Source organism: Bidens hawaiensis, unplaced genomic scaffold (assembly GCF_021521415.1).
Source record: "Bidens hawaiensis isolate Kalapana, Puna unplaced genomic scaffold, B.hawaiensis_p1.1 tig00045375_1, whole genome shotgun sequence".
NCBI lineage: Eukaryota > Viridiplantae > Streptophyta > Magnoliopsida > Asterales > Asteraceae > Bidens > Bidens hawaiensis.
In genome coordinates, this window is record NW_027505936.1 from 23,915 (window position 1) to 38,234 (window position 14,320).

At 38.7% G+C, this 14,320-nt stretch overlaps 1 protein-coding gene across 1 annotated transcript in view; it reads right to left on the reverse strand.

The window, feature by feature from the left end:
* Window positions 1–1,161: 1,161 nt before the first annotated feature.
* Window positions 1,162–14,320, reverse strand: part of LOC143616028 (phosphopantothenoylcysteine decarboxylase HAL3a-like) — a 99,472-nt gene continuing 86,313 nt past the window's right edge. Inside the window, exons 2-3 of the mRNA XM_077088995.1 lie at window positions 2,614–2,946; window positions 1,162–1,630 (exon numbers count right to left, since the gene is read on the reverse strand). Coding sequence (XP_076945110.1) covers window positions 1,337–1,630; window positions 2,614–2,928 — 609 coding nt within the window. The 5' untranslated portion in view covers window positions 2,929–2,946 and the 3' untranslated portion in view covers window positions 1,162–1,336. The remainder of the gene's footprint in view (window positions 1,631–2,613; window positions 2,947–14,320) is intronic.

Consider the following 14,320-nt stretch of genomic DNA (forward strand, 5'->3'; position numbering starts at 1 on the left):
ATAAATGGTTTTTTTTCTTTGTATTGGTTAAATTTTTCTCTTTGGCTCAATTTCCCATAGTTGCTTTGGTTCGTAAATGGGCTGCTTTGGTACAGACCTTTATACTTGTACTTCAAATTTTCCTCCTTTTTGGTACCGACCTTTGTTCTTGTACTTCAAATTTTCCTCCTTTTTGGTACCGACCTTTATAAGTAAATGGGCTGCTTTGGTTCGTTGGGATGAATGGGTCAGAGGTTGAAAGGCTTTTAAAGAGCACAGGTTTCTAGCATCACGCACTCAAAATTCTGATATAAATAGTTTTTGTATACATTTTAATGTATAAGTTTTCTGTACCACTTAAGTTGTTATAAACTAAGTTTCCTGGAATTTTAAACCTATGGCAAGTGGTCAATTCATCCCAAAGAAAGGTATTCTGTTCGATTAATTAAATGCACAAACACGAAGAAAGGCCTTGTTCGTTCAATTGTGTTGGCGAACTTCCAGTGGTATGTTTGTTTACGTCGTTTACTTATGTTTGTTAGCAGAATGTTTTTAATAAAAGGATAAAATAAAAGTTATATCAATATAATTGGATCCGCTTTAAGTATTTATGATAAACAAAAGTTTCGTAATGTAAATGTATTATAAGATTTGTATATATACCAAATTGATATATGGTTGTATAAATAGCTAATTGTTTAAAAGATTTAAAAACAAAACTACTTGTACTCTACCCAAGGGAACTTATCACTTATGAAATACATACTGAAATAAGAGAAGAGTTGTCCTGAGTGTGAAATGCATGTAACCATGGTGTTGGCCGAGGGGAGATCGGTTCAATTACAGCATAATTACATTTGCAATTGGATGCTTATTTTATATTTCAAGATAATATATGCATATGCTGTTTGTATTTGCTTGTTTATGCTTCTTTATAAAATTAAAAGACACAGACACACTTATTTACTCAATAAATGAACATGAACAAGAAATTTCGTTCGGTTATGTGTTTGTGAACGGTCGGTTTGTTTGGTAAAAGCAAAACTAACAAACATGAAGCCATGGACAAGGCTTTGTTCGGTTCCAGCCCTAATCATAAAAAGGAATATGGCAGGTGAGGCGAACCATTTTGATAATTTTTTTTTAAAATTCAGCCTGAGTCTATTTTGATTCAAACCAAACTGATAATTTTAAAACTATTGATTATCAATCACATGTTTTAAGGCCTACTCTACAAATACTTTGAAGTTCGAACATCAATATATTCAAATCTTTAAAGAACACAACCTAGATCCTTAAACAAGGATTAGAATAAAGCCATTTAATTCATTTCAACATACATAAACTGACACCAAACTCATTGTGTTCTACCGCCACTTGCATTTTGTCGGGACTCCATGAATAGTCTTACAGTAGAGTGAATAAGTGAAGGCTCAGCCATTGCACCAGTCCCATAGTCCCCACAAGCAAGCCTTTTCGCCACTGGGGGTATAAGAGTAATTCCAAGTTCATCAATGGTCATAAGATGCCTTTCAGTAAAAGGATTGGTCCACATATGCGTGTTCATAGCAGGGGCCACAAATATTGGTTTTTCATAATCCCATGCTCGAATTATACTTGTCAACAAGTTGTCACATAGTCCACCTGCAATCTGGATCACCATTTCAAATGAGCTTATTTAGATCACGTTGTTAAATGGGCTATATCCCGAAAACGTGTTTAAATGCATAAAAACAACATCAATAAAGAATATAAACGCGTTTACAGGTCAGCCCAGGTCTACCCATTTTGATTAGGCTTGTAAACGAAGTGAACGAACCTGAACAGAACATGTTCGTGCTTGTTTGATTAACTTTACCCGAAAAAACATATATGTGTTAAAACCAGTTAAACGTATTGTAAAGAACAATCTTTTGGGCCCAAACGTTATTAGAACAGGACTATGTTATAATGAGCCAAATTAAATGAATATATTAGCGAATGTAAACGAACGAACAAAAACAAATGTAAAATTAATGAACATAATGAACTAACATAAACAAAGTTACTGTTCAATCCGACCCGTAATAAAAACAACCCGCTACTAAACGTGCCTACGCCTGTGTAGGCAACAAACATTTAATGAACCGCTCAGCAAAAAGTTCGTTTATCTAGTAAATGAACGAACATGAACAAAAAAAGTTTGTTTATATACTTAAAAAAGCGAGCATGAACACATGTCTTGTTCATTTCATTTATGTTCGTGAGCGTTCGCTTATGTTCGTTCAGTTAATTACTTTATGTTCGTTAGCTTACGTTTGTTTACGCTCGTTCGTTTTCGTTCCTTAATCTATTCTTTCGAAATTTTATCGGCCCATTACAATTTGGTCTAGTTTTAATAATTTTATAGCCCCCAACACATTGCTATTAACATTACTTTTAAATGGCTTTAGCGCAGTTATAAATTTTCATCCATGTTCAGGTATGTTCGTTCATTTACGTTTGTGAACTATTTGTTTATACTGTTAACAACCAAACATAAACAAACACGAACACTTACAAGAAAATCCCGTTTGCTTAAATGTTTGTGTTCAATCATTTAAATGCTACCTTAAGAAAAAAAGCGTAAAAGTTGCAACTCCAACTACATATTACCTTGCCAAGTGTGTTTGCTGACAACGGTGCAATAACCATAATATCAGCCCATTGGCGAAGCTCAATGTGAAGCACAGTATCTCCAATCTTAGACCAAGTCGACCACTCATGTTCATCTGTATAAAGAATCAGATCTTTTGGCAGTGTTGCTCTATCAATAAAATGTAGAGCCGCTTGTGTTGCAACCGCTTTGACATCGGCCCAATCTGTAAAACACTTGCACAGGTTCCCAAATTTTATGGCAGCCACACTTCCACTTGCAGCAAGTAGAATTCTAGGTTTTCTAGGAGCATCACTCACTTGCATTGCCTCCATTAAGTCAAAACAGTTAAACTAAAACAAAGCATAACTAAATTGGATTATAAACAGTTCAAATTGAGTTTGTCATATCTAATTGAACAAATTAGACCACTTACTGAACAAATTAAACCCTAGATTTGACAAATCCAAGTGTTTGTGTTAAACTAATATAATAAGCTGAAATGAAAACCGAGGATACCTGGAATGAATCAATAAGTTCCGTTCAGCATTTGTTTCCGGCCGTCAGTATTCGCCGTCGCCGGCGAGCTGAAAATTGAATCAATACGGAGGAAGAGAGTGAGAATTAAAATGAAAACAATCTTTTTGACTTTTTTCTTTTCTTTACGGGGCTTGTAGTTTCACCAAATGACAACACCTACCCTTGAATTGTAAATTTTATTTATTCTAGAACAACAACTTTCTATTTAAAACAAAGCCCGAACCCTTCCTACCGAGAAGACAACAAGGGAACAAACTCCAATCACATAGGCAACCATTTCCGACTATCCCAATATATATCAATCTAGCAACCATTTCTTTTGTGACCTACCTCTGGAACCTGTTTAATCGCCTCCAAAATATCGTGTATCTCATTACCATCGACCGACTGCTAATTACACCAACTTCTTATTCTGTTCCACACCACGGCTGCAATGCAACATGACAAAAACAAATGATTCACCGACTCTCCTGCCGCCAAGCAATTACTACATATCTCCGGGCTTAAAAGAATATTTCTTTGTATCACATTATCACAAGTTGCCCCCCTCCCACACCCAATTGTCTACACCATCTTTAAATTTTAAACATCATAGTAGTTCGAGAAATTCCATCAGTTCAGATACAACTCTATGACTATCAGGTTGCCTTTTTTGCTTCCAATTCATTGTGTAAATCCCTTCATTAACAGCACACTTGTCTTCCACACCACATGACTTGCTTGATTCTAACGAAGACAACGCTGGGAATCAGATTTTTCGAACTGTCTCCAATCATCAACCACTCGTCCAACCAAAAACGAATAGCGCCGAAGTAACTCTAATCCAAGCAACCCAACATGATTGGACGAGTGGTTGATGATTGGAGACAATGCCGAAGTAACTCTATTCCAAGCAACCCAACATGATTTCGATTTATCCTCATTTCTCCCCAAAGAAACTTCCTTCGTTTAGCTTCTAAAGTTTCTATCACCTTGACCGACACTTTGTATAAAGAGCAATAGTAAATTGGTAGACATTTTAACACCGACTTGATCACCGTTAAACAACCACCCATTGAGTGCGTATGAGCTTTCCACAATGTACTCTTATGTCAAAAATTTCCACAATCTGCTGCCAATTATTAATTTTGTTCATATTTGCTCCCACTTTTATTCCGAGATACACAAACAGGAATTCCCCCACCTTGCAATGAATGATATCCGCCGTATCCTTAACCTCTTGATAATTAACTTTCACCCCAAACAAAATGGATTTACTCAAATTTCTATTAAGCCCCGAAAGAAGTTTAAAAACCCTAAACAATTTGTCTATTGATTTAACATTATAAACCGACCAATCTCTCACAATAAGCGCATCATCAGTGAACAAAAGATGAAATAAGAGTGGACCTTCGTTAGGTGTTTGGAAGCCATGAAAAACTCCATTTTACACCCGTTCTTGAACAACACCGCTAAAGCTTCCATTGTCATAATAAAAAGGATTGGAGAGATCGAATCCCCTTGCCTGATGCTTCTTGAATATTTAAACTCAAACATAGATGACCCGTTTACCGAAATGAACAACCGAGCTTAGGGACCACCCCTTAAATCCATTTTCTCCCAACATTGGAAAGCCCATGTTATCCATCACACTATCCAAAAATTTCAAACTAAAATGATCATTTGCCTTTCCAAAATCAACTTTCAATTACAGACCATGTTTTTTCTTCCTTTTCCACCACGTGATAATTTCATTTATGATAAGCGGCCCATTAATATCCTTAATTGAATTAGAGCCAATACAAACTTAAAAAAAATGCTATATACATAAAGTTATATATAATATATTTATTGTATATGACAAATATATTAATAACTATCAATATACATAAAGTTATAGTTTAACTATTATAATTAATAAACAATATTTTATATATAAAATATAACAGTAGGATATATACAAAACAGTTGTATGTATACATTATTTGATTAACGAGTCTGCTCGACTTTGAAAAATTATTAACATTTCTAGCATTACATTTATCTTCAGAATTTTTGTCTGATTCTATTGTTTTCTTGACAACAACATTTCTAGCATTACTAATCCTTTGAAGCTCTATACGGCCATACTATTGTTTAGTGGCAAATACGAAGGCAATAGTCATTGTGGTCGTGCCTCCACTTTGGAAAACTTAACCCTTTACAGTACTGACGTTTACTTCAACTACCAAATATTTTTCATGTTTCACATTCAGCTTAGGACGGAAAATAACTATTTCATGAGCTTCTTGTTGGTTATCATCTCTTACTTCTATTAAAGGATTAGACATCCATATTTTCCCACACGATCTACCCACCACAATGATATTTGTTAACATGTCATCTGGTTATTGGATGGAAAATTTTGTCTAAATGGATTATACATAACATCATTATAAGGCATTTGTCTTTAACAGAATGGAGAGCTAGTGAGCTACCAATTCTTGCACTATAGAAAATATTCATCATCCAAAACCCATTTTAAGTAACACGAAATCACCCCTAGGCCTAATGACTTTGTCCATGGGGTTATGATTAAGTATCTCACACGAGAGGTTTGGTATTATCCCACGTAAAAGAAAAGAGCCACCTATAAAACCAAACACCATGAGCTCGTTACGAGAAAGAGATGGAGGGGGGGGGGGGGGGGGGGTCTTTTCACAACCAGTCTATGGCATGAGAATCAATATGTGTGTATGAGTATAAGTAAATAATAAGCTCCGCGAAATACTAGAGATAAAATGCAAGAGTATAGATTCTTTTACTGTTTGAGGTACTGGGGTATTTATAGCCGGATGGGGAGAGAGAGAAGGTGTGGCCACCTGCCATGCCAGGGAATCCACCAATCGGGAGGCTTGCACGTTGACGGGTGGTCCATGGGACAACCATTAAGTGGCTTAAGTTCATTAATATTGATGCATTTAATCGGTTTATCTTGTTGAATTAGATATCTACGTTCACTCGTATAATGACAAGTATGAGAAGATAGAAGATGGAATTACGAGAACGTGGGCGAAAACGGGGGCGAAAACGGACGTGGAATGAAGAAGTTATGACGAAAACAAGAAAGCCATGTTAAAGTCCACCGGAGCTTAAGGTAGCCACCGTACGTTACGGTGGGATCCTAAATAAAAACCACCGTACAACAGTTTTGGGCTACCGTTGGACATTTGGAAGACACCGTAAACTACGGTGGCCACCGTAGCTTACGGTGGACGCGACGCTGCAGTTTTGTAACCGCCATATTTTGTGTATTTTGGACGGCCTTTGATATTATTATCATTACTTTTCATCTAGAGGCAACCTAAGGGCGATTTGGAGAAACAATCAATCAATATCAAGTGTGGTAATCATTAGAAACTCAATTTTGATTCTTATGCAAACTATAATAGAAGGGATGATAAATCGAAACATATGTGGCTAAATTCCTTTGTGTTTTCCCTCGGATTATAAGGTTTCTTATGTTTGTTTGGTTGAATGTTTATGAAATTTCTTAGATATTAGTTTGATTATATTTATTAAATTATTATGGTGTTGATGTATTGATTGATAGATTATTAGTTTATCGATTTTGTGTTCTAAACCGTCAGTTCTTGGTTCTTTAAGTAATCGAGATTTATCGGGAGGGATTTAGGGTTGGATAAACTAATTGGTTCTTTATTGATCACCTTGCGTTGTATAATCCAAGTACTTGATCTTCATTTATCGCATTCGTTTACATAAACATGAACTTTACCTATTGTTCATCTCAGTTAAACATTAACCATAACATTTATGGAAACCTGAAACCGAGGGAAGTCATATTTTCGCATATTGGTTAAAACTCGTTTATTGCTTAGTTCTTTTTGTTATCAAAACCAAAAAAATCAAATCTTTGAATTTACTTTTTGCATTTAGTTTAATTTAGATAAATTACACAACTACTTGGTAACACAATTTCCACAAACTCTCTGTGTTCGATACCCGCTTACCGCTATCTAATAGGTGTAATCGGTTTATTTTTGTGTGAGTCTTCGACCTCACGTCACACGTGCGTCAAGGGATTTGGTGGGTAATATGGCTGGCCGGCATTGATGCCTCGTACTATGTAGTACTATTGATTGTGTGTTGTTAATTCCCTACTGGATGGGTGTCCTTTCTATGAGGATATCTCCTTTTTGCACCATACCTCGAGAGATCTTTGGCGCGCTACTTCCCGAGACGTCAGGGAGTGGTGCATAGATGTCAGTAGTTCATATGTCTAATGTCTGTAATCGAGTCTGTAATATTGTTTGTGTATTTGTTTGTAAAAGCGAAGTTGTTGACAAGTTCGCTTAGGCGAACTTGTTAACCAAGCGAAGTTGTTGACAAGTTCGCCTAGGCGAACTTGTTGAACGAGCGAAGTTATAGACAACTTCGCCTGAGGCGAAGTTGTCGTGTATTTAAATAGTGTACGGCTTACTGTTTACGAGTTAGAGTTTTGGTCGATCGAGTAGTTCAGTTTACGTGTAATTCAGTGAGTCTATTGACGTGAGGTCGAGAGTCTGTAAGTAACACGGTTCGAGTTATTAATATAACGTGGTTTTGTTCATATCGTGTTCGTGTGTTTGTGAGCTTGTGTTCTACGTCCGTAACGATCTACACAGGGATTCCGCACCTGTGTATATCGGGATATCTCGTGTGATCCGTCCAGGGAACCTACAATTGGTATCAGAGCTTTTGCTCGATTGTGTGGTTCGGGATATTCACGCGGGTGTAGAATTTGTTCCATTTCGGGTATTACCGGGACGAGTTTTTGGTGTTTTTGCTCATTCTAGCCTCCTACCAGTGTGTTTAAGCATTTAAACCGTCAAAATCGTCGTTAAAATCCGTTTTTCAGATCTGCAGAAAGTTTAAGTTCGTCAGGCGAAGTTGCTGTTCATCAGGCGAAGTTGCCGTCAGGATACGTAGGGTTTCAGCGAAGATATAAGGAGAAGCGAAGTTATTCACAACTTTGCCTACCTCCTCAACTTCGCCTAACTCAGCGAAGTTCTCATCAAGTTCGCCTAGCTCAGCGAAGTTCTAATCAAGTTCGCCTACTCTCTAAGTTCGCTTACCCTAAGCGAAGTTATTCTTAACTTCGCCCAGTCACGCGAATTTAAGAAGGATCCAGCGAAGTTATTACTTAAGCGAAGTTATCCTTAACTTCGCCTACAGTACTGTTCAGAGGAAATTATTTTAACTTCGCCTATTCAGAATTTTTTCGGGTTTCTTAGTCTTCAAGAAGAATGTCGTCGATCAACATTTCGGAGCTTGTAAAGATGGAAGTTGAAGCGGGGTCAGCTACAAAGGCCCCAAGGTTGCTGAAGGGAACCGATTTTGTCGCGTGGAAGGATCGGTTCATACAATACGTTAAGTACCAGGATGCGAAAATGTGGGTATGCATCCAAGATGGATATATTCCACCAATCATGGAGTATGAGGGTCGAGACCAAATCAAGAAATACAGTAAAATGGAAGAGGAGGAGAAGAAGATGTATGAAGCCGAAAGCAAGGCTCATGCTGCAATCACAATGGCTCTTCCACAGGAGAACCTTCATACATTCAGAAAGTATACATCAGCTAGAGAGCTTTGGGAAGCTCTTGAGAGCAGATTTGAAGGAAATGTAGGTATTCGGGCTTCAAAGATAAAGTTGCTCAAGACTCAATTTTCAGTCTTTAAGTACTTGAAGAACGAATCTCTTGATGATATTATCACTCGATATTATCATCTAATGACTGAACTGAGTAACTACTCCATTTCCTACCGAGAAGAAGAGATTGTGGAAAAACTTCTCGATGCTCTCCCACCAAAATGGGAGATGTATACTGTACTAATGAGGGAAGACAAGGACTTCCCTACTTATGATCTTGAAACCGCTGTCAACAAGCTCAGAACTTTTGAGCTTAATATGGTAAGAAAAGAAACATCTATGGATCAGGTTCAAGATCCAGGCATGTACGGTGCTAAAGTAAACTCCAATACAAGTTCAAAGACTGACTCTGCCGCCTACTACTCGAAAGGTGAATCGGGTGCAAATTCTTCACAGGAGGGGCATGTGTCAGTAAACTCAAATGGGGATGTTTGCTTTGTTGCGGGTGGATCAAGTGGTACTCAACAAACAGCAAGCAAGAGTAGTGGACCTTCAAGTTCCTCAAGCAATAATTAATCTAAGATGCCAATGAGTGTCAAATCTGCTGAAGAGCAGTTCGGCCTCTATGCTTCGTTTATTGCTTCATACGAAAACTATATTCAAGGAAAGGTGGTTGATCCAGCGATGCTGGATGAAGACTATGACCAGATCGATGCTGATGATCTGGAGGAAATGGATTTACAATGGCAGATGGCCATGATAGTGAGGAGAGTGAAGAAGTTTATGAGAAAGACGGGGAGAAAGTTTGTTGGTGGCAGGCCAGGGTTCGACAAGTCTAAGGTGAGGTGCTATAACTATCAACAAAACGGGCACTTTGCCAAAGATTGCAGAAACGAGCGAGTTGAACGTGGTCAGGGCTGGTCTGCACAACACACTGGGAGTACTAAAGAAGTCAATGCCATGCTGTCCAGAGAAGCAGGTGAATACAACTGGAACCTGCATTCAAATGAAACTAGTGAGCAGGCAAATATGGCTAAGGTTGAGAATGAAGAACGTGAGAAGACTACCGGAGAAGAGAAAGCTACTGGTAAGGAAAAAGCTTTCATGGCAGATAACAATGATCAACTCTCCGAGGTAAGTTCTAAATCTTTTTGTACTAAATGTGAGAATTTGTCTGAGCAACTTGCTACCATAACTAATCAGTATGTTCGTTTAGATGCTGAATTTTAAACTCTTAAAGAAGATCATCACTTTATGAAAGCAAGAGAAAACAGTTACAAAGTTAAAATAAAAGCATGTGAAAAAGATGTTAAAAGCTTAAAAACAAAACTTGCTGAAAAAATTGAAGTAATTGATCTAAGTTATGAGGTTTTAGAAGAAAAGACTAAACTGATTGCTGAACGAGAAAAGCAGATTGCTGACCACCAGGTGAAAGTGGTGGAACTGAACCGAAAACTAGAACAGTTCAGAAATTCCTCAGCTATTCTTGATCACCTTGTTAGTGATCAAGGTACCTCTACAAAGAGAGGAGGAATTGGTTATCACGAGGTTCCACCACCTTATAACCACAATTACACTTTTAACCCTAGTGTTCAGAAATCTGTTGATTTTGAAGTTCCTCAGACAATTCCAATCAAGGTTACGAGTAAAGAACCAAGTGTTAGTAGTGGCGAAACGAGTTCGCCTATTTCAAGTGTGAAAATTTCTGTTACGAATCCAGTCTCATCGAATTCGGATAAGTTGTCCGAATCAGGTAAGACAAAAGAGAAGGTAGTGTTACCCACTGGTGGAGAAAAAGATAAAACTTCTAAAAAGAATACTCCACTCAACCCGTACGTCCCACCTTATGTGAGACGAACGGCCGGTAACACAGCCTCTACATCCAAAACAACATTTGAAAAGAAAATGGAGTATAGGTGTTGTTTTAGGTGTAATAAGTTAGGACATCTTGTTGCAGATTGTCCTCTGACGCCGAAATTCAGAGGCGTGAGGCCTATTAAAACTGAGCATAAGTCTAATGGTAATTTTAATACTGTTAAAAATGAAAACACTTCAAAGTTTCATAATGTAACTAATTCAGGTTTTCAAAGAAACAAACCTCAGTTTTACAATGCTAATAATCAAACTGCTAGATATAATACTTTCAATACACATAGGTTTGGAAGGCCTCACACTCAATTTCCAAGGAGATTTCCTAATAGGACTGACAGGAATTATCCAAATGCTAACTTTGGAAAGCAGAAGTACGGGATGTATAGATCCAAGACCAATTGGTCTTGGGTCCCTAGATTCTAATCCTTTGCTTTATTGTGCAGGAACAGTTGAACAGGGCTGCCCACAGTCTTTGGATTGTAGATAGCGGCTGTTCCCGGCACATGACGGGTAACAAATATTTGTTACACGACTTAAAATATGTTCAAGGAGCGAGAGTTAGTTTTGCTGGTGAAAGTGGAGGAAGAATTACTGGAAAAGGAACGGTGTCCAATGGGAAAATGACACTTGAAAATGTGAACTTTGTAGAAGAATTGAAGCACAATCTGCTGAGTGTGTCGCAGATTTGTGATAAGGAGTATACTGTTCATTTCACGAAGAATGAGGCGATCGTGTTGAAGCCTGGTTTTCAGATACCAGACGAGTGGATAGTGATGACAGCTCCACGTGATACAAATACTTATGTGATGGAGATGAGGTCTACTGAAATGGCCATGGGAGAATCATGTTTAATGACGAAAGCAAGCGAATCGGAATCCGAACTATGGCACAGGAGGATGGGGCACATTCATCTTCGAAAGATGAACCACATTGTCAAAAATGGGCTTGTGATGGGCGTTCCCTTGAAAAGTTTTAACTTTGAAGACAAATGTATAGCATGCAAGAAGGGAAAGCAACACAAGAAATCCCATCTCACCAAGAAGGTCAACTCTATTGCCAGTACTCTAGAACTGCTTCACATGGATCTCTTCGGTCCAGTGAATGTAAAAAGTCTAGGAGGTACTTCTTACTGCTTGGTGATCACTGATGACTACTCGCGATATTCGTCGGTATATTTTCTGAAATCGAAAGATGAGACGGCTCAAATGGTGAAGAATTTGATTACCAAAGTTGAGAACGTCATGAGTAAAACAGTAAAGTTCATCAGAAGTGACAATGGGACGGAGTTCAAGAATTTTGAAATGGAGATCTTCTGTCTTCAGAAAGGAATTGAATATCAATACAGCGCTCCGTATACTCCGCAACAGAATGGAGTGGCTGAAAGGAAGAACCGAACTTTAATTGAAGGAGCCAGGACTATGCTGGCAGATTCGAAGCTTCCTGTGATGTTCTGGGCTGAAGCAGTTGCTACAGCCTGCTATGTTCTGAATAGAGTGTTAACCGTTAAGATACTTGGTAAAACATGTTACGAGCTTATGCATGGAAGGAAGCCCAACTTGAGTGGTCTTGAACCATTCGGGTCCCCTTGTTCGATCTTGAAGACAAACTCTAAATTTGGCGAAGTAGCCGATGAAGGAATCTTAGTCGGTTATGTTATTGGTACTCCCAACAGACGTGTCTTCAATACTTCGACCTGCAAGGTGGAGGTGGTGTGTAACACTGACATCACAAGTTACCAACCACCAAAACCCAGCAATGGACCTGCTGAGCTTTTCGACTATGTTAAGCTTTTTAAGTCGTTTAACGTACCGGATTTGGAGATTTCTGAAGAAGAAGAAAGAGCTGCGACGAAGATGATACTCGATGAGGAAGAAAATCTATTGCAAAGACAGCTGATTGATAAGTGTCAACCTTCCTCATCAAACACTATTGGTACCCCTGCTGCCTCAACTGAAGAAGAATTTATCAATCCTTTTCACTCTCAGCATGAAACAACCATTGATGAGATCTCTTCTAATTTGGAAGATAATTTGCATGTCGGTTCTGTTCCGACCACGAGAATTCATAAAGATCACCCTCTGGATAATGTGATTGGTGATGTGTCCTCAGGTGTACAAACGAGAAGTAGCTTGAATGAACATACCTGTGTTTATACAAGCATTAAGGAGACAGGAATAATCGATGAATGCCTGTATACCTGCTTTATAAGCCAGATTGAACCGAAGAATTATCAAATGGCTTTAAAGGACAGCTCGTGGGTCGAAGCCATGCAAGAAGAGTTGGCTCAATTCGAGAAGATGGAAGTTTGGACTTTGGTTGAAAAACCAAAGAATGTGCATGCGATAGGCACAAAATGGGTGTTCAAGTGCAAGAGAGATGATAAGGGGATCATTATAAGAAACAAGGCGAGGCTTGTCGTGAAAGGTTTTAATCAACAAGAGGGGATTGATTATAACGAAGTGTTCGCTCCTGTCGCCAGGTTGGAAGCCATAAGATTGTTTTTGGCGTTTGCTGCTTATGAAAAGATGAAGGTGTTTCAGCTAGATGTGAAGAGTGCGTTTTTGAATGGGAAAGTTGATGAGGTTGTGTATGTTGAGCAACCTCCGGGTTTTCCTGACCCAGACTATCCAGATCACGTGTACAGGTTGAGCAAGGCGTTGTATGGATTACATCAGGCACCTCGTGCCTGGTATGCAACTTTATCGGATTACTTGCTAGAGAATGGTTTTGAAAGAGGGAAAATTGATAGCACGTTGTTCTTCAAAAGAGATGGAAGCGACTTCCTGCTGGTACAAGTCTACGTGGATGACATTATATTTGCTGCATCAAAAGTCTCCATGTGTCAGGAGTTTGAAGCCGTCATGAAGAAAAGGTTTGAAATGAGTGCTATGGGTGAACTAACTTTCTTTCTAGGATTGCAGGTTGATCAGAAGAAGGATGGGATGTTCATTCATCAGACGAAGTATGTTCATGATGTGCTCAAGCGCTTCAAGATGGAGGACAGTTCTCCATATGATACTCCAATCTGCGTCAATCACAAATTGGGTGCTGAAGTAGACGGTGATGCAGATGTGGACCCAACTCAATATCGGGCAATAATAGGTTCTTTAATGTACTTAACTGCATCTAGGCCTGATATAATGTTTGCTGTTTGTCTTTGTGCACGTTTTCAGGCAAATCCAAAAGAATCTCATTTGAAAGGTGCAAAGAGGATACCGCGGTATCTCAAGGGCAAGCCGAAGCTGGGGTTGTGGTACCCGAGAGGAGGAGACTTGGAGCTGGTCGCTTACACAGACTCTGATTATGGAGGGTGCAATCAGAGTCGGAAGTCAACAACTGGAGGATGTCAGTTTCTTGGTGGCAGATTGGTGTCGTGGCAATGCAAGAAGCAGACTTCAGTCGCAATTTCAACCTGTGAGGCAGAATACATGGCAGCATCCAACTGCTGCTCTCAGGTTCTTTGGATACAACAACAGTTGCGCGACTATGGTCTGAATTTCTTACTTACTCCTATTTGCATTGATAACACAGCTGCTATCTCAGTAACTAACAATCCCGTGAAACATAGTAAAACTAAACACATTGACATACGTCATCATTTCATACGGGATTGTGCTGAGAAGAAACTGATAATTCTTGAAAAGGTGGATACGCTTGATAATTTTGCTGATTTATACACTAAAGCGTTTGACAAATCCAGATTTCA